Source organism: Crassostrea angulata, chromosome 1, assembly GCF_025612915.1.
Source record: "Crassostrea angulata isolate pt1a10 chromosome 1, ASM2561291v2, whole genome shotgun sequence".
NCBI classification, from domain to species: Eukaryota; Metazoa; Mollusca; class Bivalvia; order Ostreida; family Ostreidae; genus Magallana; species Magallana angulata.
The window spans coordinates 48,655,658-48,680,634 of NC_069111.1; the positions used below are offsets into that span (position 1 = coordinate 48,655,658).

Here is a 24,977-nt window from a genome sequence, read left to right on the forward strand (position 1 = left end):
TTGTTTCCTAACCATGATCAAATTCTTATGAATGATATTCATCAAAGAAACCTGGAACGAATAAAATTGCCAATAATTGAAAAGATAAGCAAATGATGTTGTCTTATTCAGAGTTTGGCATTTTGAGTATTCCTTTGCTTTGGTTATCAAAATGGAGGATATCAAATAATTTGAAAATCAAAATCCACAAATATTACAGACAATCTACAAAGTTATCAGTGATAGAAAACCAATTAGAGATTGCGCGGTGAGCTAACTGTGTTCCTGTTGACATAACACGTGATAATGTGGAGGACAGGGACTGGCCATCCATCTTATCACCAGGGCCGAACTCTCGATATCTCTCGCCCCGACATCTCGTTGTGCGTTATCTTGTCACTAGCACCCCTTCTACATCTAAGACAGTTTTACAATATTTCTGATTTACATAGGTCGCATTTTTCGTGTGTACTGACAAAACTGAAGGCTGATAAATGTTGATGCATCTAGATCTGTTTTATTTTTATTATAATATATGGAATGCTAAAACGAAATGCCAACAAAACTTTTCTTATTCTTTTAATTCTACGAAACTTGTACACATGTTTTATAAGTGTCCGCAGGACTGCTCTAATTTATCTGTGATTTCACGTATCAGCCCGATTTACTGTGACCAACATGAATCATTTGTTTTGAATGGCATTTGAAATGAATCAGCCATTTTCAAAATCTCAAAAGATCAACCTGAATAAAAATAACTTAGTCTTAAATAGGCCATAAATTGGATAAAATTTCGAGGGGCATTAATCGTTACTACAGAATCCCGATTTAACATGCATTATAGACAATCGAGTAAGCAGCTCCCCCCAATAAACCCATATTTCCTCGACCCTGGGGTCGGGGGTAATAATCACATCACAGTTGCACAGAAGAGAGACTCGGAAGAAATTGTTATTTTTTGTTTGTACAATTTATTGTTCCTTGCTATTAATTTATGCGTACGTCAACTGAAAGTTTTTATGGTCCTTAGAATATCGTTAAATTTTAATGTACTACACCCCTTTACATAATATATCAATTACCCATCGGTTTTAAATGGTGGTTTCTAGGGAAAATGAAGAAACACTTGGAGCAGGCATAGTTCGGAGTTTCGCTCCCCGTTGGTGCCAGCCAACATTGGAGAGGGCGGGTAGTTTAACCGTGTCCTGATAACTGTGTGACAGAAGAAATATCTGGAATTTTAAATTTGTTTTCCATGATAAACTTCTTTATCTAACTAATTACGATTTAATGGTTGAAAGTGATTTAACATATCGTTCAACATTGAATTATCATTGAATAATTACAGTAAAACCACGATAACTCATTTTAGTGATGAGTTCAGTATTTAAACAACAGTGATGTTTTAACCATATCCGATCCTTCACAATAATAAATTTTTGTAATCTTCAATATCCGAAAATGATTTTGTTAATATCTTTTATTTGGCTTTTGCGTTGGACAATGTGTAATGATTTATAATGGCGTTTGATACAATAAAGTTTACTTCAACAACAATAGGTGTTTTGAATCATTCGAATGATTTAATGGTTGAAAGTGATTTAACATATCGTTCAACATTGAATTATCATTGAATAATTAAAGTAAAACCACGATAACTCGCAGGTTTGTTAGGAACAATTTTAATGAATGACGTAATTCTTTTTAATTTTGATAGTTAATTAGATGTTTACCCGTATTTGTAATTTTTGTAGATATTGCAATGGGAAACCGAAAAGACCTCATTTTTGCTTTGTCACTTTGTCAACGACAACGGTCGGGCTCGTACTTCAGCCAAACCTGCGACAGAGAGTTCCACGTAATGGGCTCTCCACACCTTACAGAAAAACCTCGCTCAGTACATGCAAGTGTAAGCTTCCTTAGCTAATATTCCTTAAAGATCTGAAATTAAAGCAACTTTTAATAATTTATCGGTATTTATAATCCAAGAACCTATTAGTCTGGATTTTCAAAAATAGGCAATTTTCATTAAAATTGTTCCTAACGAACCTGCGAAGACAATCAATCTAAACTCCCATTCCCTCTCAAACGAGAGAGAGAGAGTGTTTGAATATGTGTGATAAATCCTCCGTTTTTTAGACGTCAGCATATTACATAAATTATGTCTATACTTTTATCTGGTAACTGTTCAAAATTGAAGCGATTACAGCTAGTTATTGCAGATTTGACAGCTTTAAGATCGTGCGAAAAATCGTTTAAAGGAAGTGAAGCTTCGGCGCAGGACCTTAGTGTACATTTTGAGCGTCGCCTTTTCTAGACTAATGTGCATCATAAACTATTACGTAACTAACAGGAAAATGTTAGGGTTACGTGTCAACAGCTCAATCGGTAAATAATTCACACATTTGATTTAGAGTCTCCCATTGTATTGTAATTTTAAAAATGCCTCCTGGAGAAAGATAAAAACGGAATGATGTAGACCCCTGTTCAAGATTCGTAATTTGTATATTTTTACTTAGCATCTACAAACTATCTACACTGCCAACAAATATACAGCAGTGATATTTTTATGGAGCGTTTTTGACCCAATTTACAGCAATAGCCAGGAAAATATTTGGGTCATCACAAAACGGCTACTGATCACACATTCTTGTGTTATGCTAATGTTATTAAATATACATGTAACTAAACTATAAGTGGCGCAATTGGGGAGCTATCAAAACGTAATTACCCATTAGATCTACTGATGATTTATATATAAAGGCATTGATCCTCTACTGTACCATGCAACTACAATCATCTCTACATTCGTTATGCAATAAATTTTCCCTCCGTTGACAATAGTGTAATAAACTTCAGTAGCAGGCCAATTTATGATCTAAGCTTCTATAAGTGTGTAGTTTTGTCAATTTTAAATCAAAAAGTGCTTAGTAATCAGAGTTCAAAAAGTGGAAATAATTTGTAAAATTTGCTATCTAAGACTTTTAACCCGCAGTTACTGGCGGGGAGGTCGTTCGGCGTGATATACGAGGGCGCTGAACAGGTCGGCTGTTCTAATTCTGTAACTGTAAATTATGTCGAGTGCTGCGACTAGAAATCTGGTAATATTTTACTTAAGTTTGACGGCTGCCTCACTAAAGATGTCTCAATTACAATTATTGCTCAATTCTAGCCTAGTGATCACTCTCTAAAAGTCGAGTTACAAAATATCACATTTAAGGGGTCTTCCTTCTCTAATTCAAAAATAATACTCCAGCCAGTTTATCAAATTATAAACCAAAAAAATTCAAAAATACATGTGCATTCTGAGACATTAATTACAAGTATTTATTACATCATGTTCATCAACTAAAAATCTGAAATAACAAAACATTGCAGGAATCCCTGCAATAAACAACAAATACACAGCATCACTGTCACTGTCTCACTACTCCAAGCTGCCTTATTCACAGGAGAACTTGTCACAGAATGTTTGGATCAACAGGCAAGAGTTCCACATTTTTGAAGTGGTTTCTGGGGGTCACAGAGAGCCTGCTCTGGGACGAGTTTGTTTGGTCTAGCTGACAGAGGGGTCCCGGCCTCACCCCGCCTGTTTGACCGGGGCGATGGCCTGGTACAGATTTTTGATGGCTGTCAGTAACACTTGCTGTAACTCCTCGTCGTCACATCTCACCTCCTGCAGAATAGCAGAAAACATGTTACATGCAATAAATAAAAAAATCCACCTCCAACAACAAATCAAGTCTATAATTCACTCCTAAAGCCTCCCAATATTGTCTACATGTAATGAATTCACCCTCAAGAAATGAAGTTAACAGCATTCTATGAAACAATTGCCCTCCCCTTTACACAGTGTTAATCTAAGCTCACCAGCGAGTCCACATTGACCGTAGCGATCTTCTCGTCCACGGTGACCGTCACCATGTTGTTGCGGATCATCTTACTGATTCCCTCGCTACCAAACATGTCCGTTAACATCTCCAGCAAACATTCCTGTACGTGCGATTTGTCAACTAACAGGGGCGGTGGTACGCCTACAGGATATAAAAACATGTATTTTAACCTCTAATGGTTATTTTTAAAATTCATATATCTATGGATTCATTCCTTTCATTTAATGAAAAGGTTGTTATTCAAATCACTATTTAAAAAAAAATAAAATGCCAGAGAAAACAATCTGACAGAATGTAAATAAGGTGTATTTTTTTCACTTTTTTGAGGCATAGGATCACTTTCAGCTCTCAATACAACAGTCACCACAGCATCAGCGTACATGTCCGTCACTGGGTTGGCTATCCACTGATAAAGATATCAAACCACATGTTAAACAAAAGCTTCAAACAGGTTCTATTTGTCAGGATCCTCAATAACAACTCAATTTTTTCTTAAAATCTCTATAATAGCTTTATAAACATTGACTAAGAAACTGACCTCAATAACGACCATCTTGGGTTCGATGATGAGGAAGACAGACTTGAAGATCCTGAGTGTGGGTTTGTCGGCTTTCTCGATATGTTCGATGTCGGATGAGAGCTGAGTCAGGTAGTACTTGAGCAGGGCCACAGTCCCTGTGTACGCAATACTCAGTCTCTGGGTCACAGTGCTCATCGCAAGGTCAGTGTAATCTGTGTCACAAAGGAAAAGTTACGAGTAAAAAAGTGAAAGTACATCACAAAGTGAAAGTTATGTGTAACACACTGAAAGGGAATTTGTAACAAAATAAAATAAATCTTACCAGATCACAGATTTCAAAAGTAAGCACAGTTTATTAATCAACCATAATGTTTTTATCTACTGATGATACATATAATTGAGTATTTTTCAATCATTTCTATAAAGTTATCAAAACAGATTTATGAGAATGAAGTGACTGCAAGAAACAGATAATCAACTGAGCAACAAACAAATAAAGTATTCCTTACTTTCTAATCAGTCACAGATTATCATTGATTTTTACAAACATCTGCTAAATAATCAAAGTGATCTTTTAACATTTTTGTTCTTTTTCATTTAAAATAAAGTCTAACTTACTTGATAGATCAGCGGGGGCCACTATGTGGTAGTTAAAGTTCCGCTTCACCAGTATCCCTGAGATTCTTTGATCCTGTTTTGGTTTTTCTGCTGCTAGACTTCCTACAACCTATAGAACAAATACTTCCAGATAAATCAAGCTCTGCTACAAGTAGCCGAGAAAACTTTGTAGATATATAGATTAAGAATGAATTTTGGCGATCAGAATGCTTTGCATATATACAGGTTTTTCATGCAGATAAAATGTCTCAGCACAAAATAATCACAGCACAATTCAGTTGAAGGAATAGGGAGATATTTTTTCAATTAAAAAAGATCAATTTTGACAACCTGAATCTTCATGAGGGAAAAGTGGGATAGGGCACTAATGTTATATTTTCACAAGTTATTTGAAAATCTAAGAATACCTTTGCCATTTTTTCTCCCCTGAAGTGGAGTTCCACAGCCACTGTGTTTTTGGGATTGTGAACATTCATTTGATACTCCATATCATCCTCGTATTCTCTGATCAAAGCTGCCTTTAGGCGGGACATTTCGTTTTGTTCTCCATGAACAAGCACCTGCATATGAAATCTCCTTATAAAATCATCGTTATTGCTTACAACAGTGTCATCAAAGATGGTAATGAAAATAAAATAGAAAACAGTAGTCAAAAACTTTAACATTTTCTCTTTACTTATTCATATTTTTTATTTGTTCTTCTCTAGATTTTAGGTCCACTAAGTGACTTACTACATGAGCTGGTTTGAGAGCACGAAGAAATTCACTGGTTTGTTTGTAGTCTGTGTGAGCGGAGAATGATATATAATCCACGGAACACTTCAGAGGCAGCTTCTGTCCAGTCATTGTCATTATCTCGTCAGGCTCAGACAGAATGTGCTACAGTAAAATACATCAAGTACTGAAACCCTTGAGTCACAAATAATACTCTTCGTCATGCTTTTTGAATTTTTAAAAAATCCTTTTATTTAAATCAACACTAGTATCTATTTAAATGTACATCTTCTGATAATAACTGCAGGACAGCAGTCTAGCTAAAGCTTAAACTTTGTAATGCTATACTTTAAAGGGAAGTAAGTACATATACATGTGTTCTACATGTATATACAATATGCATTTGTTAATGTGTATTTCTTCATGAAGCTAAGATTTCTCTTTTGCATTGTAATTTTCGTTAAAAAACCCCCATTTCATAAAGTTTTAGAGATGCTTAAATTCTAACATGGGCACAATAATTTGGAGGTTGACACCCACTGCCTACCTTAGCTAGTGTCCCCTCTACACAGTACCCCGCTATAATGCACCCATTTCTCTTGTCTGTGCACCAGCTTTCAAACAGCTCTCTGGATAGCCCACTCTGCATCATCCCAGGGCTGGCCAGTACCACGGATGGACCTATGTCCTCAAAGTGCTCCATACTCTGTAATTACAGCCATCACCAAATAAATCAACAGCAATACAACACATCAGGACTGCTTTCAACATCGTAGCTGCTACGTAGCAGCTACACTGTTGAACGGTAGGCTAACCTAGCCACTAAATAAATATTCGTAGCCTAGATATTTTATGCTAAGCATCAAATTCAAGATGGCCCCCTTAGTTACCACTTTGTAACAATCATGTAATTTATATCATTTGGTGATATTTTGTTCATCCTTTAAGTTACAATGAATTTTAACATGTATATTTCCACTTGAAATTAACAAATCATGTTGATGTAATTAGTCTTTAGTCGAATATTTCCAACTTCAAATCAGAGACCTAGAGCCTAACCTAGTGGTTCGTTCAATGAACATAGGTATGAACGACCTACAATGTAGCAGTTAGGCTAGCTGCTATGAATGCAGCCCAGTAAAACCATTGAAAGACTTTGAAATAGAAGTTGATAAAGTTAAACTTCTAATAGAAAATAAAATTCAAAATTGCCAATATAATTAGCACCAAAATAAATGGTTATTAAACTCATTACAATGTCTAGTTTTACTCAAGCCAAATTACTCACTATATGGTACGTGTAATTATTATTTTTTAGCATTTTAAAAAGACGAAATGTTTAATTTTTATCATTATGCGACCCTCTCATACTTTAAAAGTGAGTATATCTTTATTTAAAATACTATTAGTTGAATAGTAATGCATGTACATTTTGAAGCTAGGAAAAATATAGGATTATATTAAAAATTTCAATAGATACCTGTATATGCAGACAAATATTAGATACCTTGAGATTTGATATATGCTTGAACACAAAGGGGTTACTGATGTTGATTTGTCTGCGGATCTTCTCATTCATGGCATTAATATAAGTCTGATACACACTCATACATTTCTTTGCCAGGGAGGAGGCGTAGTAGATTGGTATATCGTGTAGTTCTGGGTGATTGCTCCAGTACTCGTCTGTCCAAATCAGAGAGACAATAATAGTTTACACTAATTTCATCTATTTATCAGGACTTGAAAAGCTCTACATAAAAACGGTATTTCTAGGATTCCTAAAATTAATCATGCTAAGAAAATACATTATGATATTCTTAAACTGATTTGTGACCTCTCAAATTGTTAAAAAGTAAATTGAAAGAATCAATGACCAACATTTTCTATTTAAAAAATGAACAGAATAGACATTTTGACCAAATGGCCACCTTTGCTAATACGATACTATGTTAAAGAGTAAAATATAATCCAAGCATAAAAATGTTTTTCGTTGTATTTCACCACTTACCTAGTATGAGAAGTAACTCTTGGGCTCTTCCAAGGGCAAACACAGGAATCAGACACCTGCCACCCCTACTAACAATGTCATGGACTAGTCCAGTAAACCTAGCTTCCCGATCTTCTCTCTTCTCATGGATGTGAGTACCATATGTAGACTCCTAAAACAAGGATCAGCAGAAATCATTCACAAATGCTATATATTTGAATGTAAAAATATGCAGTATATGAAATAATCCACACATTACAAGACTCTCCTTGAATGAAAGAAGTTTTTAAAAAAAAAATTTCGCATTTAAAATGTGAAAGAACTAAGACATGATGTGTTTTTTATTCATCATACATTGTCAGTACTTGAATCAAATTAAGAAACCTCAGAGCTCAGTTACTGAAATAATCAAAATATGCTTTAGAACATACAATGATCACAACGTCTGGGTGAATTCTGGGAATCTCTGCAGCCATTAAATGTCTGTCTTCCTGTCGGGAGAAGTCTCCTGTGTATAAAACCTAAAGAAAAAAAGGCAAATATAACTTTATAATGGTCATATAACCATCTTTTAAATGTGTAAATCTTCGAGTTGTAGAAATTCAATCACAAAAGATTCCAAAAATGAGAAATATGGTCTTGAACAGCAATATGTTTTGTACAAACTTTTTTTTTAAAGCTGCTTGGTCTGATTTTTTGTTTTTTTACAGTATCAATTTTGTTCCCTTACAAACCATTTATCTTAGAAAGTTATGGACTTTCTCCTAATTACACCAGCTGAATCAGTCTCCTTTCAAAGTTAGAAATATTCAAAGTAAATAAAAATCATTTCTTTTTGGGCAAACGAAGAAACAAACCAAAATGCATCACAGTAAATGTTTAGAAAAAGAAACTGTTTGGTTTTGTCCTCCGAATGATTGGGGTTATTCAACCCGCATGCTATGCATAGATTGTAAAGAAAGCAAACTTCAGAAATATTAGCGAACAAAACGTACACATTTTTATTTGTAATTTGTCTAATCATTTCGACCTTTATTCACAGCGATGACAAAGTTGTAATACATCCACACCCGTCTTATCGTCAGGGGTGAAATTTAACATGAGGCGAAATAACGCGGTATCCTTTTATGTCGTTTGTTTTGTTAGCAAATTTTGTGCGCATTTTTCTTCATTGAAATTTGGCTTAATTGACTGGGAAAAATACTGCAATGTCTATTATTATATATATACTTAGCATAACCATCGTTTAAACGTGTGCATAAAATTTTATATAAAAAAGGACCAAGCAGCTTTAACTTAAAGAGAACCTACTACAGAAGAATAAAACAGAGACAAAAATTCAAGAAGATATGAACAGTAAAATATCATCTTTCATTTCTGAAATACTGTATAGATTCTTGTCATGAATGATGTTAAAAATAGGACAGTGCACAGAAAATTAAGACTTTAGTATAGAAGCTGAATATAAATCCGGACTTCACTGACCCTGACTCCAGCAATCTCTATCATAAACATAGCCGCCCCCAGTACATGGCCGGCGGTGTAACACCAGAACTTTATACCATTCACTTCTACTTCCTGCAAAATAATCACACTCAGGCAAGGTTTTGTAATTTTCCTTATTACTTAAAATATTTGATTTCTTTAATAAAGTGGTATGTACCTAAATCAAGTACCTTTAAAAAATTTAAAAAATTCATTGAAAATTACAAAAGCATTACACCATCCCTTATTACTTCTTATTTCTATAAGTAATTCAATCAATACCTGGTGAAAATTGATTGTTTCTATTTTATCCATGCTGTTTTCTATATCACTTTCTGTATAAAGCATATCTTCTGTGGCAATATTACTACGAAACAAAAAACAAAACAAATCAATTATGGATAAAGAGTAATTTCCCTTTGAAATTCTAAAATTTTATTAATTTTACCTGACTTTAACATAATCTGACAGAAGCCATCTGTAGATAGCTTTAGATGCATGAGTCATAAAACATCGTCCTTTAAACTGTGTTTTCTCCAGAAAGTAGGGCAAAGCACCACAGTGGTCAAGATGAAAACTGAAATAAATACAGAAATAATCATCACCTAGTTATTTCAGTATACCATACATTACTGTTGTTCTACCTTTGAAACAATATTTCAAGTGTCAATTACTTTACCACTGCATGTATTCTCTATTTGTCTAAAAATATCCATTAAACTTGTAATAAAAGTCAGTGTTTTTTAAAGATGTTTGTTCATACAGGTCATCCTGATTTTTACATGTAAAAATATGCATTTGACCGATATACAGATGAAAACTATAAACTGGTATTTTGATAAAATGACTACTGTAAATCAACTTTTGTGTGCGAGAAATTTTTGAGACGTTCGTGAGAGCCTTTTCGTCGCAAACCAGTTATTGTCGTATGGTTGTTATAAAACATAGGTCTGGATAAGTCTTGGTCGTGAAAATTAGACATCAATTAAGAACTAGTTTGTCCCCATTAAATTGCTAATTAAGTTGTTGCAAATAAAAATTCGTTTACACAATGCGGGTACATTGCAATAAGTGTCAATTGGTACAAAAGTTAATTATTCTTTTACCAGGAACAAATTAAATGATTTGTTTTCATCATGAATGAGAATGTTGTTACATGTCCATTGCATATAAACTGATGTTAACCTGGGCTACCACACACACTGTAATTAGGCACACACAAACTCATTTATAGTCACTTACTGGCTGATCAGGAGTAGATCTACTTCTTCCACTTCCACGAGATCCAAGAAAGGGAGTGAGGCGAAACCATTCAGACCAGGATGTATTCCACAGTCAAGCTGCATGAAAGTAATTAAACTTTTATTGTTACATTCATGCTAATCATGAAACATATACAAATTAAATTGGCAACTTCTTCATTGCCATTTTACACCCCAAATCAATATCATCCTAACTAAGCACTTGGTTTTTTTTGGTGTGGTTAAAATGAATTTCCAATTTCCCTGTTCCCCGACAGATACAAGATTTAGTCAAGATAAACCTAATAGTTTATGAAGTAAACAAAAAATAACTGACATATTAAGAGGGGCGAATAACAGATAGCAACAGATCACCAATGAATGGAAAAGTCTAAAGGATTTTACTTGCACATTAAAGAACATGAATGTACCAGGATAATGATGTTGAGAACTCTGCAAGGTGTTCTTAAAAGTTCTATTTTTTCTCTCTTTTTTTTTTAAATTTCAATATTCCCTTATAATTTGTCTTCAATTTATTATTGTCAACCTCCATGAGTAGAAAGAGGTGTTAACACATATATAAAAGAAAATAAGTGAGAACTGAAATTTGAATGAGCTAAAGTGATCTCCTCCAGCTTGTGGGCACTGCTGAACAGCCAATTTGTTTTGAAAAAACATTTGCTCATTGGTGTATCTTGTCTTTAACTGCCCCTGAACTTGATAAAACAAATTTCTATATATCTATACTATAAGAATGATGGAAACATTACCATTATCTTTTTCCCTTTAAATTCCAACAAATGACATGACCTTCCAACTTCTTGTCCTGAGCCCCTGAAATGATAAATATAATGTACAGCATATTAAATTGTAAAACGTGAAGGCGATCAAGCTGGTTTTCATGCCAGGGTCAGATAGCTCATTCGCTAATCAAAAGATCAGAGATTCAGGGGTCCAGGTTCAAATCCTTGTCTTGTCTGTCATGTTTTACAGATTCGACTCAGCCGAACTGACCAAAATTTACTTCTACTTGTAAGGTAAAATGAGGGTAACGTGCAAGCGTTTGGGAGTCAAATCACCAAACCGATGGATGTGCCCAACTTACACACGATTTCTCCCATCCCATTTCTAAGAAAACCCTAATGAATAAATAGTTTGACAGCTTTTGAAAACGTTTCATCGTTTGTCTATGAATAATTAGACAAGAAATAGAAACCGATTTCTATGAAGTAATCCTCTGGTTTTGGCAATTTTAACACAGAAAAATTATCAAGGAAATTCGAGACAACGAAATCCTAATCAAAACATTTTAATATTCGCACAACTATTTGACGAACCTACATCTTCGATTGACTTACAAAGGTCTTATTAACAAATTATCACTTTCATCAGCAGGAACCACTGTGTCCCCTGACTTGGCCATGTTTTTGCCTAAATATATAACTTTTCACAATTTTTCTCCCTCCACATTGATCAACAAAGGTAAGCCGGATTTCAGATTATATATTTACAAAACGGTTCTGAAAATTTGTACAACAATTTTATTTTCATCGGTAAGAACAAGGATGAAGACGTAAATAAATGTAAACTTTTCTGTATATTATTGATTTATTTAAACCCACAGAAAAAAGTTCGACAAACAATTATGGACGAGATATTTTCGTTTTGTAAAAGAATTAGTATTTATTTTGATTAACCAAAATGTCTGCGCCCATGAGTTCACAACAATATTTTAACCTTGCGAAGCCTTTAAGTGTTGAATACACTCGCTGAGCGGAATAATCGGGGCCCTAAATTCTGACTTGAAATAATATGATTTACAGAATTTTTAATCGGTTCATTTCAAAAAACGTTCTGTCGATGCGAAATTTCAGAGATAGTCACATTCATGGATGTGTCAAAAACATTACAACCACCAGTTGCATGTTTGGTGGTTGTCGACGACATGTCAGAGATTTAAAACATGCTTTGAACAGCAGGAACAGTGATCATATAAGTTGTCGGCGAAGGTTTTATGCAACAGATGCTGAACCTTTGTATGACAAGGAATTATTTGAGAAGTATTTGGAAGCACTTGAACAATCCGTAAAGAAAGATGAGACAGAATTTACACATGAAAGACATGCTAATCACAAAATGAACTCCTTGCTTGCAATGTACATTGAGTACAAAGACAAAGTGAAAGAAATTGCGGAGCTAAAGTCTCTAAAATCAGGTAACATGAATTGAAAAAACTTGATTACTGCTTAAACTATATCACATTAGTCAATAGTATTTTAGACTAAATGTCTCTGAATTGGAATCTTCAACTTGTTTAAAGTCATGTTTATTATATATAGATAGGGTATATCGTGAGTAAAATCGTGAGAAGCACATCTTGCTGATTTTAAAATCTCGCTATTATTTTTATACAGATGTACAGTACTGGTAAATGAAACTGTGATAAAAATTTGGCGTTTGGGATTTTATATTCTTGTGATTTGATGCAAAACAGTTGAGTCACAGAATCAAGTACTCGCATAAAATAAGAAATCTACAGTTAATATGTCTTTTAAGTTTCCCCCAAAGAAATCACAAGGTTATACAAAGGAAAGATTTATTCACAGATTTAGCAATAGCAACTGGGGAGATTTTCAACATTGACAAATGATGAGGTTACTTATTGCATAATGAATAATTTACTTTGTTATCTTTTGTATTGCAAATTGCAAAAAAAAATTTTTTTGTCTTTCTTAAAAACTTAACTTAATTTGTGAACAAATTAAAAGATGTATTTGCATGACTGCTTGTGTGATAGGTCTGAGTTCAGATGAAATGGAGATGCAGGATTTAGCCGAGCAGGAACAAGCTGAATGCCAGCAAAGAGTGGCAGAGTTACTGGAACAGGTAATAAATTATCGTTTTCATTTTAAAAAAGATATTTTTATCCTCAATCAATTATTGAGAAATTCAAAATGTATCAGCTTTTGGAGTCATGAAAGTAAATATCATGATGTTCTGAAAAAGAAAAAAGATGACTGTGTAAGCGTTTTGCAATATCTCCTTCATGAAAAGTTAAAGTAACCAATTAATATTGGGCATGAAACATGGTGTATTTATCATGTTCATGAGAATGTCAAGAAAAATTCAGCAAGTTGCCCCATTGTCATTTAACATATGCCAGACTGGTTGAAGGTTTTTGATGATGATAAGATACAAATACATGCTGCGGCTCTAATTCATAGATGATAGAACTTGTGCTGCCTCCTATCCCCCAGTACAATGAGATCATCATGGAGATACACTGTGCTGTTGGAGGGAAAGAATCCATGCTGTTTGCCAGGGAAATCTACACCATGTACAGAAACCTGGCATACCACCGAGGCTGGGAATTCAATGAGGTGGATGTCATCTCTGAAGAGAAAGGTAACTGTTTGTCAGGGAAATAATATTAGTCAGTCCAAAAACACAAATTTTTATTGTATTTGAGGAGCTGTAGCTCTATTGCATGTTTCTGAAATCTTCACATAGAGATACAGATATAAAGTTACTAAGGCGAGCAATGTCAATGGGAAATTAATTTACAAAATTAAAATTGAATTATTACCATGATTTAGTACTAATGTAGTCAATAGACATGAAGTGCATTTTTCAGACTCTTTTCATGTAAGAGCAAGTGCATTAAATAGAAAGCAATCTTGACAAATTCAACAGGCTGTTACTTTTATACTTTTTACAGGAAATCTTTTTTCTTACAGACTGTATACGCAGAGCAACCATTTCTCTCTCAGGAGATGATATCTATGAAGCCATGAAATATGAAGGCGGTGTCCATCGAGTACAGAGAGTTCCCAAGACAGAGTCCGGCGGGCGAATACACACCAGTACAATCACCGTCTCCATACTCCCACAACCAGAAGAGGTATTATACATGTAGCCTAGGCACAGAAGTCTGGTACGATAATACTTTAATATTACAGGCTTAAGTGATCTTTTTTTTCTATCACCATTTTACTCTTCTTCTATACAATTTTATTTCTTCTGTAGATCCCCAGGGTTTTGGAGTAGGCTTTTATTAACAAAAAGTTATAGAGGAAAAATCTTTAAACATTCATTCCAGAAATGAAGGAGGCTACAATTTTTGAAAGCTACATGTATATGTCAGCAAGGTTTTAAGATTTTGCTATTCAAAAAGCCCAGGTGGTCAGACAGCATTGCAGTGGGATCCACATGTTTACATAGACACACATAATGTGTTTACATGGTCACATATATGAAAAAAATAATAAATAAGTTTGAGACTTTTATCTTAGAAATTAACATCAAAGCAAGTTAGTTTGTAAAATTTCTTGAAATTGTTATTGACAGGTGAACATAACTATTGATCCTAATGACCTCAGGGTGGAAACGTTCCGGGCCAGTGGTGCAGGAGGACAACATGTAAACAAGACAGACAGTGCTGTTAGAATAATACATATTCCAACAGGTATCCGCAAACTTTATATTAGTCATTGAGTAATTAGTGTAAAGCATCAAAACATGTATACTGTCAGGCACGTACTACATGTATATAACTTCCATTTTACTCCTCATTTCCATATCAATTTTTTACATACTCCCAAAAAAGTGGGGGGCCAACTCCATGATAATTTCATTTTTTATATTTTTTATATGTAAATTTTAAAAAATTTGTTGCTGCGAGAAAAAGTGGGGGGGCCAGGCCCCCCCTGATGCTACGTGATGCTACGTGCCTGACTGTGTATCAATAGTTCTGGGCACCAATTTTCTTGGATTTAGTAAAATTTAAAGTTTCAAAAAGAAGTAAATTTATGGATAATGGTTTCATTTGTTTATCAATGCAATATTTATGTAAGATGCTGGGATCCAGAAAATTTTCCATGGGGGTTTGGTTTACAGTGGGGGTTTGGGTTGGGGGGGGGGACTAGTTTTGAAATTTGGTCACCAGACTAAGTGAATGTAAGAAGTTGGAATTTTCCAGGGAGGGTCCAGACACCCTGACTTTTTTTTTTTTTTTAAGCTCAGATATCAGATATTTAACTTCAATGAAAATTTAAAATTGTATGAATGATTGAAATCCATGAAAATTTGTGCCTAAAGAATATTTGATGAAACTCAGGATGACAGGATCTCGTGGTTAAAATACATCATTGCCCACCATAGGAACTCAAACAGTTCCTTGCTTGGACTGAAACGTGTCAAATATATATTTCTATACATGTATGTAGCTGGCTATAATTGGTAAAAACTGAACAAATTTGGTTTTAGTTTTACATGAATTTACTTATTTAAAAAGAAAGAATACCGGTAAACAACATTTTTGACGTAATTCTTGATCTAAAGATAACTGTCCTTCTTTACATAATCTAATAGTCAAAAACCCACCAATCATTGAGACTAGTAGTCAGTTTATTTTGAGGTAGAGAAATATAAAAAATAATTTGTTTTACAGGTGTTAGAGCTGAGAGTCAGATAGAAAAATCCCAACACTCAAATAAAGTTCACTGCATGAAAGCCATCCAAGAACGGTGAAACATTAATATCATACATATCTCTAAAGATTGCTGAGCAACATTTCACACATCTATATACATATTTTTGACTTCTAACGTCACATGAAGGTTTTCACATCGAATTCAAATGTTGACTCACTATTAACTCCCTTTCTTGCAGCCTTTACCAAATAGAGTTTGACAAACAGTTGGAGGAGAGTCAAAGATTTCGTAAAATTCAAGTTGGAACTGCCTCTCGTTCTGAGAAGATTCGAACCTACAACTTTCCACAGGACCGAGTAACCGACCATAGAATTCACTTCAGTACAAACAATATCCAGCAGTTTCTGAATGGGGGCGAGCCACTCCTTAATATGATGGCTGTGATTCAGGAGAAGTCAAAATACGAAATTCTCAATGAAATACTTCAGACTTTTCAAAACAAACAGACTTTAATTCATCTTCAAAATTGATGTTTAATTCAAAATTGTTTATAATTTCTAAGAGATGAATATGTATTACCAATTGGAAAATTGTGGTGTCTTTCATTTTTTTTTCAACATCACTTTCATACCAAGTTTAAATGCACGGCACACAGAAATTAACAGGTTTTAATTACAAATAAAACTAGATGTGACGTAATGCCACGAAAGCCCCTGGGGAGACAAAATTTAAATTGCAAACATTTGTTTGATTGCAGAAGTTATATATCCCTGAAAATTACTTAATTTTTTAAGTTCAAGAGCCTTCACTCTGCAAAACCAAATTCGAACTTGACCTGCGTATTTCTATGACACATCTACATATCAAATACGAGTTGTATGTGTGCAACTTTTGTTGAAATAATGATTGGAAAGTGAATGATCCGTTTTATGGCTGGGCATAAAAAAAATCATTGGACCAGAACCAAATTCGAATTTGACCTGTGTTTTCTAGTAAATAACCTACATAATTTAGAGAGTGAAAACCGAGAATTTCTGGGTTTTTTTTAAAAGTACAAGTGGCTTAACTCTGTAAAAAATCATTGGAGTGGAACCAATTCAAACTCAACTTGTATATTCCTGACACATCCATATATCAAATTTGGGTTGAATGTGCAGTACTGTATCTGAATTGATTAGGTTCCACTGTACAGACATTTAATTTCAAAATGAGGTGGCAGTGTTCTACATTTGGCTTTGATATTTTTTCCTCTCAGGATGCATTGTTCATGAAAGTTGGATGAGGTCACAGTAAGCAAAACAGAAATGAAAATGACTGACAACCCCCCCCCCACAAAATGTATCGAGCTCTTCTTGCGGAGATAAATTCAGTACCTGCAATGATACTCATATACAAGTACGGTAATTCATCATTTTATCTGAAAATTGCCACTTCAAATGGGCATGGTCACCATTTTAGTCAAAATTTATTTTTCTGTTCTTAATGTTTACAATGCTTCAGCAAGACATTTCTAATAGTAAACCAAAATTTGAGAGTCAGTCATCCAGTTATAAGCGAGATACAAAGCTCACAAGGCTTTCATTATGTATACAAAGCACAGATCATGTGTTTATTTACATATTGAATGATGAAAAAGAATTTCCAGGTTTAAACCAAAAATAAATGTGACAAACATTATTTATGTTCAAAACAAATTGGCAGATAGAAAAATCAGCTTGAAAAAAAAATAATGCATGTATATATTGAACAAATGTCAATAAAAACATGGCACGAGCATTGTGTACATACCCGGTACCAAAGAATTGTGAGCTTTGTATATTGATTATAACTCTATAACTGACACTCAAATTTTGGTTGATCATTTGAAATGCATTTCTATAAAACATTGTAAACAAGAAAAATATAATTTGACCAAAATCATGACCATGCCCCTTTAAGCATAAAACACATGCAGGTGTATGTTATCAAAAGTACATCTTTTTAACATTAAAAACAGTAACACATGTTGAGCAATTTATGCTATTTTAATAAAATTAATTTAAAACATAAACATATACATGTAATTTAAAAACTGAAGTAAATAAGGTTAAAGTAATGTATTTGAATAAAACATAGGTACTTAATAATACTTCAGTGAACCTTTTCACATTAAACTTTGAAAAAAGAAATTAAAAGCTGAATTTTCCCCAAAACTTAATCTGGTACAATTATAGAATAAATTTATACATGCAAGTTATTTAATTGTTTCTACATTTCTCTCGATTTCAAGGTTTCTATAACTTTCAGACTTAAATTGGTAAAAAGACTATTCAATCAACACACACAGCATACATGTTCATCATTAGATAATTGTAGATGAGACATTTTTGGATAGCTGCAAGTATTTATTACCAAGCCAAGATATAATTAGTTCATTTACATGAAAAATGTAAAGTCCATGTCGCTAACATGTGAGATAGTGATATTTTGCACTGCTGTAGTACAAATTACAAGTACATGTATTTAAAGGAAATTTAAATTTTCCTCTTAGATCCTAATCTTTGAACTCTTCAGACAGTTCAGGAAATCACACCTTTCAAAAACCTGTGCATTTATTTGAAGTGTGCATTTACTACAGCTGAGCATTACAATAATTTGTTACATGTATGTCAATACAAGTTCTTGGATCAAGTGCTGTTATTTGTTTATTCATGCTCATTTGATGCCTGACTGGAAATCATACTGAAACATGACTGTCAGTGCTGAACCTTAAGATTTGGGTGGAGCGGTTTAAGTTTCATATTGCGAGACAAACCGAGCCGTAATCCTGACGTTGGAGACTGAATTGAGGTCGCGTCACTATTCTTCTGCTTAGCAGGACCTGAAATGTAGTAAATGTAAAAAAGAGCATGAACTTGTGTCTTTTTTGGCTTTCAAAAGTATACAATCAAAAGCATTTTAATAGAATAAGTAAGACTTTTATTAAAAATCGTGGTTTTATTAGTAATTCAATGAATACACAAAAACTTCTCACAGATAAAGATATGACTATGTATATATATCTAATTATACAGTCAAGATTGAGTAAAACAAAGGAACCTACAGTTTTATTCAATTTGAAAATTTCATACAGATTTCCTTAAAACTATAAAATTGAGCTTAGATACACCTTATTCAAAAAAGATATTATCAAACCCCACTAAAGGAGTTCATATTGTCATCTTTAACAAAATATGAAGAATATAAAGCAATCATTTATGACATCATGATGGATGTTGCAGAGACCCTTAAAATTATATACTAAATTTTGACCTAAATACAAGACAAGTTGGGTGGCTTACCTGGGGGGTTCCATCGTGTTGAGGGGCTACTCAGGGCCGGCCTCCTCACAGGGCTGGGGCGAGGAGCCAGAGGTTTTGCTGCACTGGGAGTTTTAGCACCTACAGGTTTCACACTAGATTTACTTGCTGCAAACAAAATACAGTGTATTGATACATTTTCTATAACAACTAAAAGTTGATGTTGATACAAAAATAAAGTCATATTCTGAGCATGAACTCTATTTTAAAATGCAAACAACTTAAGATTCATTATTTGACTAACCACACATGTACCAGTATATACACCGTACATACAATGCTTTTAAAAAAGAAAGAAAAAGATTGCACTATTAATTTATACAATTTATCTTTAGACTAATGGTAATAACCCTTTCACTAAAAACAAAAGAAAAGCTGTCAATATGACAGCAAACTGAATTTTCTTTTGACAGGGTTTTCTTTTGTGTGAACAGTATCATAATCCTTTTGTCAACCCTGAATAGATAAACACTACCTATCAAGAAAAATTGGATATACATGTATACATGTACATACAATATTTTGCAATTTCATTAACTAGTATTTTTTTTTTTATAAATTGTCAAAAATCAAAATCCAAGTATTAAATATGCACATCTCTGATACATTTTCAATTAATTTTAAAAGTAGCAACTTTCTATCTTAAAAACTGTTGGAGGAGTTATCCGTCCAATAGGGATACCCAATTTGCAAGATTTTGTAAGAAAATGACTAAGTTTAACAGCTTTTTTATCATAGATAAATAAAAATCAAAGTAATTTGCATATCTCTGATATATATGATCAACTGATCTTCAAAACAACAACTTCTTATCTTGAAAATTGTAAGAGGAGTTATCTGTAACTATTTGCAAGATTACATGAAAAAAAGACACCTAGAAATAAAAATAACAAATAAAAAAACCAAGTAATATGCACATCTCTAATTAATGTACTATTGATTTGCAAATCAACAACTTCCTATCTTTAAACCGTAGGAAGATTTATCAGTACAATAGGGGTACCCTTATTGCAGCTGCCCACCATTTTCACCTTTTCAATAACCAGATTTTTCCTTTGGAAAACAAAAAAATCATTGCTTAACATCCATAATTTGTATTTGGTCTCCAGTCTCCACATTTATTTTTTAAGCTTCAGATGTATTTCTTTAAGAGATACATGCAAAATTCAAAATTTGTAAAGGTTCAATTTTATTTTTCATGTAGTGGTTAGCTTTGATTAGTATTTTTGATTTTTTTTCCCCCTTTATATAGGTATACATGTACATGTGCACTAAAAGGAAACATTAAAGGCAAGTACCACTTGATTTAGAGGCTGGTTTAGAAGATGCTAGCTTTGTTGCTGGCTTTGTTGCTTTCTCTGTTGCTGCTTTAGATTTTGTTGCCGTTGTTGATTTGACTGGCTTTTTTGCTTTAGATTTAGTTTTCTTCCTGCAGTCGTCAAAATCACTATCTTCTCCATCGTAACTGTCATCATCATCATCTTCTTCTTCATCATAGCTGGAAACGTCTTCCATGTCATCTTCAAAATCACTTTCTGCAAAAGAGAAATCTCTTACAAGAAAGGATAATGGAATGAAACCATTATGAACATGTAATCTGATATCACTGTCACATTTATATGTTACAATACAGTTTTCATATATGCTTTGATAATCAACTCTATTAGAGGTGTGTTATAGATGATAGAAATGTTCAACATATTTGTATGTGAAAAATGTAGAATTGTCTGATTTCCTGGTTGATCTTATCTAAACAACAAATGCAGAGGACCTATGGAATATCATGCTACGTGTGTATACATGTATCTAAATTGATATACAATCTTGGATCTCTCTCTCTCTGGCATACACACACCTTCTTGCTTCTTTACTTTCTTCGTTGCTGATGATCTTCTGGGTTTAGCATCCTCAATTACATCTGTTGCCAAGACCTCAATTTCATCATCACTTTTATTCATCACAGTTGCTATTAACCAAAAGGAGTTAAAACTTCATAAAATACATTGCAATGAATAAGAACAATACACATGTGTTAATGATGCAATAGTTTCTTACCTGGTTTAAAATTACTTTCTCTTTTACTGTTTATATCACAAATATTGGATGGACCATCTGATGTCATATCTGTTTTATCAAGAATATTAGATGAAACATCTGGATTTTCCTCTGCTTTTTCACCCTCCACCTCTACCTGTTGTTGATTTTCTTTATTACTCTCCACTAGAGGGATTTCTTCCTTCACTTCCTGTGATTCACTACGAGACATCTCTAAAGCTAACTGCAATTCGCTCTCAAAGGCCTCATCAGTAGGTGCAGAGCTGTGAAAATATGAATCTTCCCATTATAAAAAATACATGCATATAGCACACAGAGTATAGTTCATTCCCGCATGATGTATTAGCTGATACAAAAAGAGTTTCCTGCATAACTAATGCTATTTAGTCAGGGTTTAGCATTAAAGTAAGGCTTGTATAACATAACACACAATTTCAATGCGATTAAATAATTACAATTACAACAAACCGATTCAAGGATTTACGGTCGGCTCTCCCTTCCTTGGTTTTGTTTGTTTTTGGTTCTTTGGACTTTGCTTCAGTTTTTGAGGTAGAAGTTTTAATCCTTTTGGAGGCAGGTGGTGTGAACTCAGCAAAGTCATCTTGTAATTAGAAGAAACAGATGTAATAAGTCTACAGCATATTTGTAAATGCATAACAAAATATTCAGTATAAATATACATGTATATTCTTTTCATTAAAGTCCAATCCTTGACAAAATATAATAAAATATAATTTCTTATTGAATTAAATGCATACTGGTAAAGAGCCATGTTCAAACCCAAATAATGACAACAATTTCTCAAATCAAACAAACCATTTGATAAATCATACTTGATATTTTCTTACAACTATTTAGGTTTGCTAATTCATTGAGTATATATATATGTACTTTTAAAAAAAGATACAGAAGTTTCAGTAATCTATAATTGGTGCAATGTACATTATGACAACATAAAGTTACACTCCTAGTTTGATATTAAATATTGTATACTCTTGCAAATTGATTTGCATTATTTTGAAATAAGGGAATCGTGCTTGTTGTTTTCTTTTTAATCCGAAACCTGATATCTTAATTTTGTCAGCTAAACTTCGTATTCTCGGCTGAAAAAAAATTATCTCATAACACCGGTATTGGATGTTGCAGAGCAGTCACATTAATCCCTTGGATGACTTTAAAAAGTTTGATTACTTGTTAGTAGGGGGATCATTGCCCAATTATTAAGCGATAGACAGTAGATGCTTATAGTAATCTGTACAGTCAGTCAGTCATCCATCAGTCAAGGAACAAAATCAGCTGACAGTTGATCCTAAATCAATTTTCAGTCATCAGCTCTGCTGTGTCTGGCTGTCTGCTGGCTGAAATTGGGGTAAACCCAAATGCATAATGCAGACCAACTGTCATCAGACATAAAAAACTGTCTGCTGATGGATGTATAGGACTAATGATTAAGAATAAAAAAATTATAGCTTTAGAAGTTTAATACCATCATCTTCATCCTGGATTCCGAATTGAGAGTAATCAACCCTTTTTTTGCTCCTAAAAAGAAAAACAAAATGATTCAAACTTTCACATTCATTTAGATTTACACATTAACTTAAAAATAATCAAACATCCACCCTCTCCCTCTCTCTCATTATGATCATTTGGGTATAACCAAACTGGTAACACTGATTAATGATTGTTGGGTTTTGTCGATCTCGGTTAAATAGTTCAATGTTTCTTTTAAGTCGGAACCTTACCTTCTTGACATACTGATTATGGGTAAATAGTATTCCTTCAAGCTTTATTCAATAAATAAACGGTTTTTTTATTTTCGTAATAACATTTTACTTTTTAGTTTTCCCTCCAACATCGCAGAGGAAGTAAACATTGTGGAATTAAACGTTAAAACCAAATTTGATACATCTTTTCCGGAATAATTTCTGATATTCATAACTTTTAAAAATTCGTTAGTAATATCATTTTAAAGTTCTTTTTTGTTCTTTTAGTGCTGTCAATACATGTAGTACATGTAGCATATAAACACAAACGTCTCAACGCTTGTAATCTTGTTGCGGAATGATGGCCAGGTACTTAATTAGCGCTGTTGAACCCATTCGTCAAACCTCGGCTGATTCTGTAGCCTACATCATGATGATGAGATACGAATCGGCCGATGTTGCAGAACCGTAGCTCTCCGTAGTATGGGATTTGGTTTGACGGAACGTTCGCCAACCCCGTAAAACTACGGCATACTCTAAAACCTGGCCTGGCCCCTTTGGCCTGGCCTCAAAGCTTGCCTGGTCTCAAAATTGGCTTGGCCCCAAATTTTGCACTGGCCTCAAAAATTGGTTTGGCCTCAAATTTGGCCTCTGCAAAAGTTTTTGGCCTCAAATTTGTTTTTATATTTTCTTCAAATATTCGATGATTTTATTGAGTTTTTATTGCTTTATTTTCAATGAACATTAAACATCCCACTTGGAGGCTTTATTGTCTTATAGTGATGGTCTATTAAAAATAAAAGTTTCAATTGAAAATACAAATGTATAGTACTATCAATGTATATTTATGACTACAGGTATGTCGAGTACATGTAATCCATTCTATTAGATTTTTATTTAGTCTGTTTTAATTTTTTAAGGACTTAAGAATGTGATTTTGCCCTGCCATTGTATAACAATGCATGTTTTTGCAATGTACTTAGACCAAACTGCTCTCAGGATCGGACAATATCAATGTAACTCTTCTTTTTTTTAGGAAGATACAAGGCCAACTTTGAGGCTAGGCCAGGCCAATGGGGCCAAGCCGGGTTAGGGTTTAGAGTATGCCGTTATCGGAGGATGCAATGCTGCAGTCATTCACAAATGCCATTAATTAAATAAGACCGTGTTAAATGTTGAATGACAGGGTAGGCAATGAATGTGACCCCAATGTAGCAGATTAGCGACAGAAAAGGTTCTGCTGGAAAGAGAAATTTGGGCTTGATCGGTGTTGACAGGTAATGTAAACAAACTGCAAATTTTAAAGTGCATTTTTACTCAGTGATAAAAATTTGATGCTATGTACCAGTTTACAAATGTTTTAGATATCGGTCAGGTCAGTCTTGACTTTTAAATGGGGGAGGGGGGGGGGGGTGGGGGCTGCTCTTAGTTTTAAAGTTATTTGCTTTGGTACATGTACATGTATTGCTTGACAATAGTAAGAGCAGTGGTTTATATGCATGTCATATGTATTTTTTGTGTGTTTATGCATAGATTATAATAATTAAACTTGAACAGTCTGTCACTTGTAATGTGTAATATTTTTCCATATGGTAATTCCTTATACATAAAAAAACAGCATTGAATTTTCAATTTCTTAAAGAAATCAATAAATATTCAATCTAAATCTAAGAAAATTAGAATTTTTTTTTTTAAATTTGCGGCCAAAATTTTTTGAAGAGGCCAAATAAGAGACCAGGCCAAAATTTGAGGCCAGGCCAAAATTTTGGGGGCAAGCCAATTTTGAGGCCAAAACTGAGGCCAGGCCAACTTTGAGGCCAGGTCAGGCCAAAGAGGCCAGGCCAGGTTTTAGAGTTTGCCTAAAACAAGAATATGCCAGTTAACAATTAGACCTGGGGCAATAGGGCCGCTTTAAGCCCCAAAACATACACGTATAGTTCAGTAACTATATTGATTTGATTTGACCATATTTTATTGTGTAATTACACAAGAGGATTGGAAACAAATTCTTA

The 24,977-nt window shown here is 33.8% G+C and overlaps 3 protein-coding genes across 3 annotated transcripts; 1 reads left to right on the forward strand and 2 right to left on the reverse strand.

The window, feature by feature from the left end:
- Window positions 1-3,282: 3,282 nt before the first annotated feature.
- LOC128156882 (cleavage and polyadenylation specificity factor subunit 3-like) lies at window positions 3,283-11,943 on the reverse strand. The gene is made up of 17 exons (XM_052819211.1): window positions 11,796-11,943; window positions 11,208-11,271; window positions 10,439-10,536; window positions 9,645-9,773; window positions 9,479-9,563; window positions 9,197-9,289; window positions 8,143-8,232; window positions 7,733-7,883; window positions 7,232-7,407; window positions 6,272-6,430; window positions 5,743-5,889; window positions 5,418-5,570; window positions 5,011-5,119; window positions 4,411-4,604; window positions 4,191-4,278; window positions 3,850-4,013; window positions 3,283-3,655 (listed from the first exon to the last, which is right to left on the reverse strand). Exons 1-17 carry the CDS (start codon window positions 11,858-11,860, stop codon window positions 3,560-3,562), a joined length of 2,061 nt encoding a protein of 686 aa, XP_052675171.1. The 5' UTR covers window positions 11,861-11,943; the 3' UTR covers window positions 3,283-3,559.
- A 197-nt stretch (window positions 11,944-12,140) lies between these two features.
- LOC128156890 (peptide chain release factor 1-like, mitochondrial) lies at window positions 12,141-16,737 on the forward strand. The gene is made up of 7 exons (XM_052819221.1): window positions 12,141-12,652; window positions 13,235-13,323; window positions 13,662-13,842; window positions 14,175-14,338; window positions 14,785-14,902; window positions 15,887-15,962; window positions 16,108-16,737. Exons 1-7 carry the CDS (start codon window positions 12,250-12,252, stop codon window positions 16,397-16,399), a joined length of 1,323 nt encoding a protein of 440 aa, XP_052675181.1. The 5' UTR covers window positions 12,141-12,249; the 3' UTR covers window positions 16,400-16,737.
- A 982-nt stretch (window positions 16,738-17,719) lies between these two features.
- LOC128167281 (RAD51-associated protein 1-like) lies at window positions 17,720-23,158 on the reverse strand. Its single transcript, XM_052832901.1, has 8 exons — window positions 23,005-23,158; window positions 22,749-22,801; window positions 21,731-21,863; window positions 21,263-21,525; window positions 21,063-21,173; window positions 20,506-20,742; window positions 19,190-19,315; window positions 17,720-18,729 (listed from the first exon to the last, which is right to left on the reverse strand). The coding sequence occupies exons 1-8, from the start codon at window positions 23,013-23,015 to the stop codon at window positions 18,605-18,607; spliced, it is 1,059 nt and encodes a 352-aa protein (XP_052688861.1). The 5' UTR covers window positions 23,016-23,158; the 3' UTR covers window positions 17,720-18,604.
- Window positions 23,159-24,977: the final 1,819 nt, after the last annotated feature.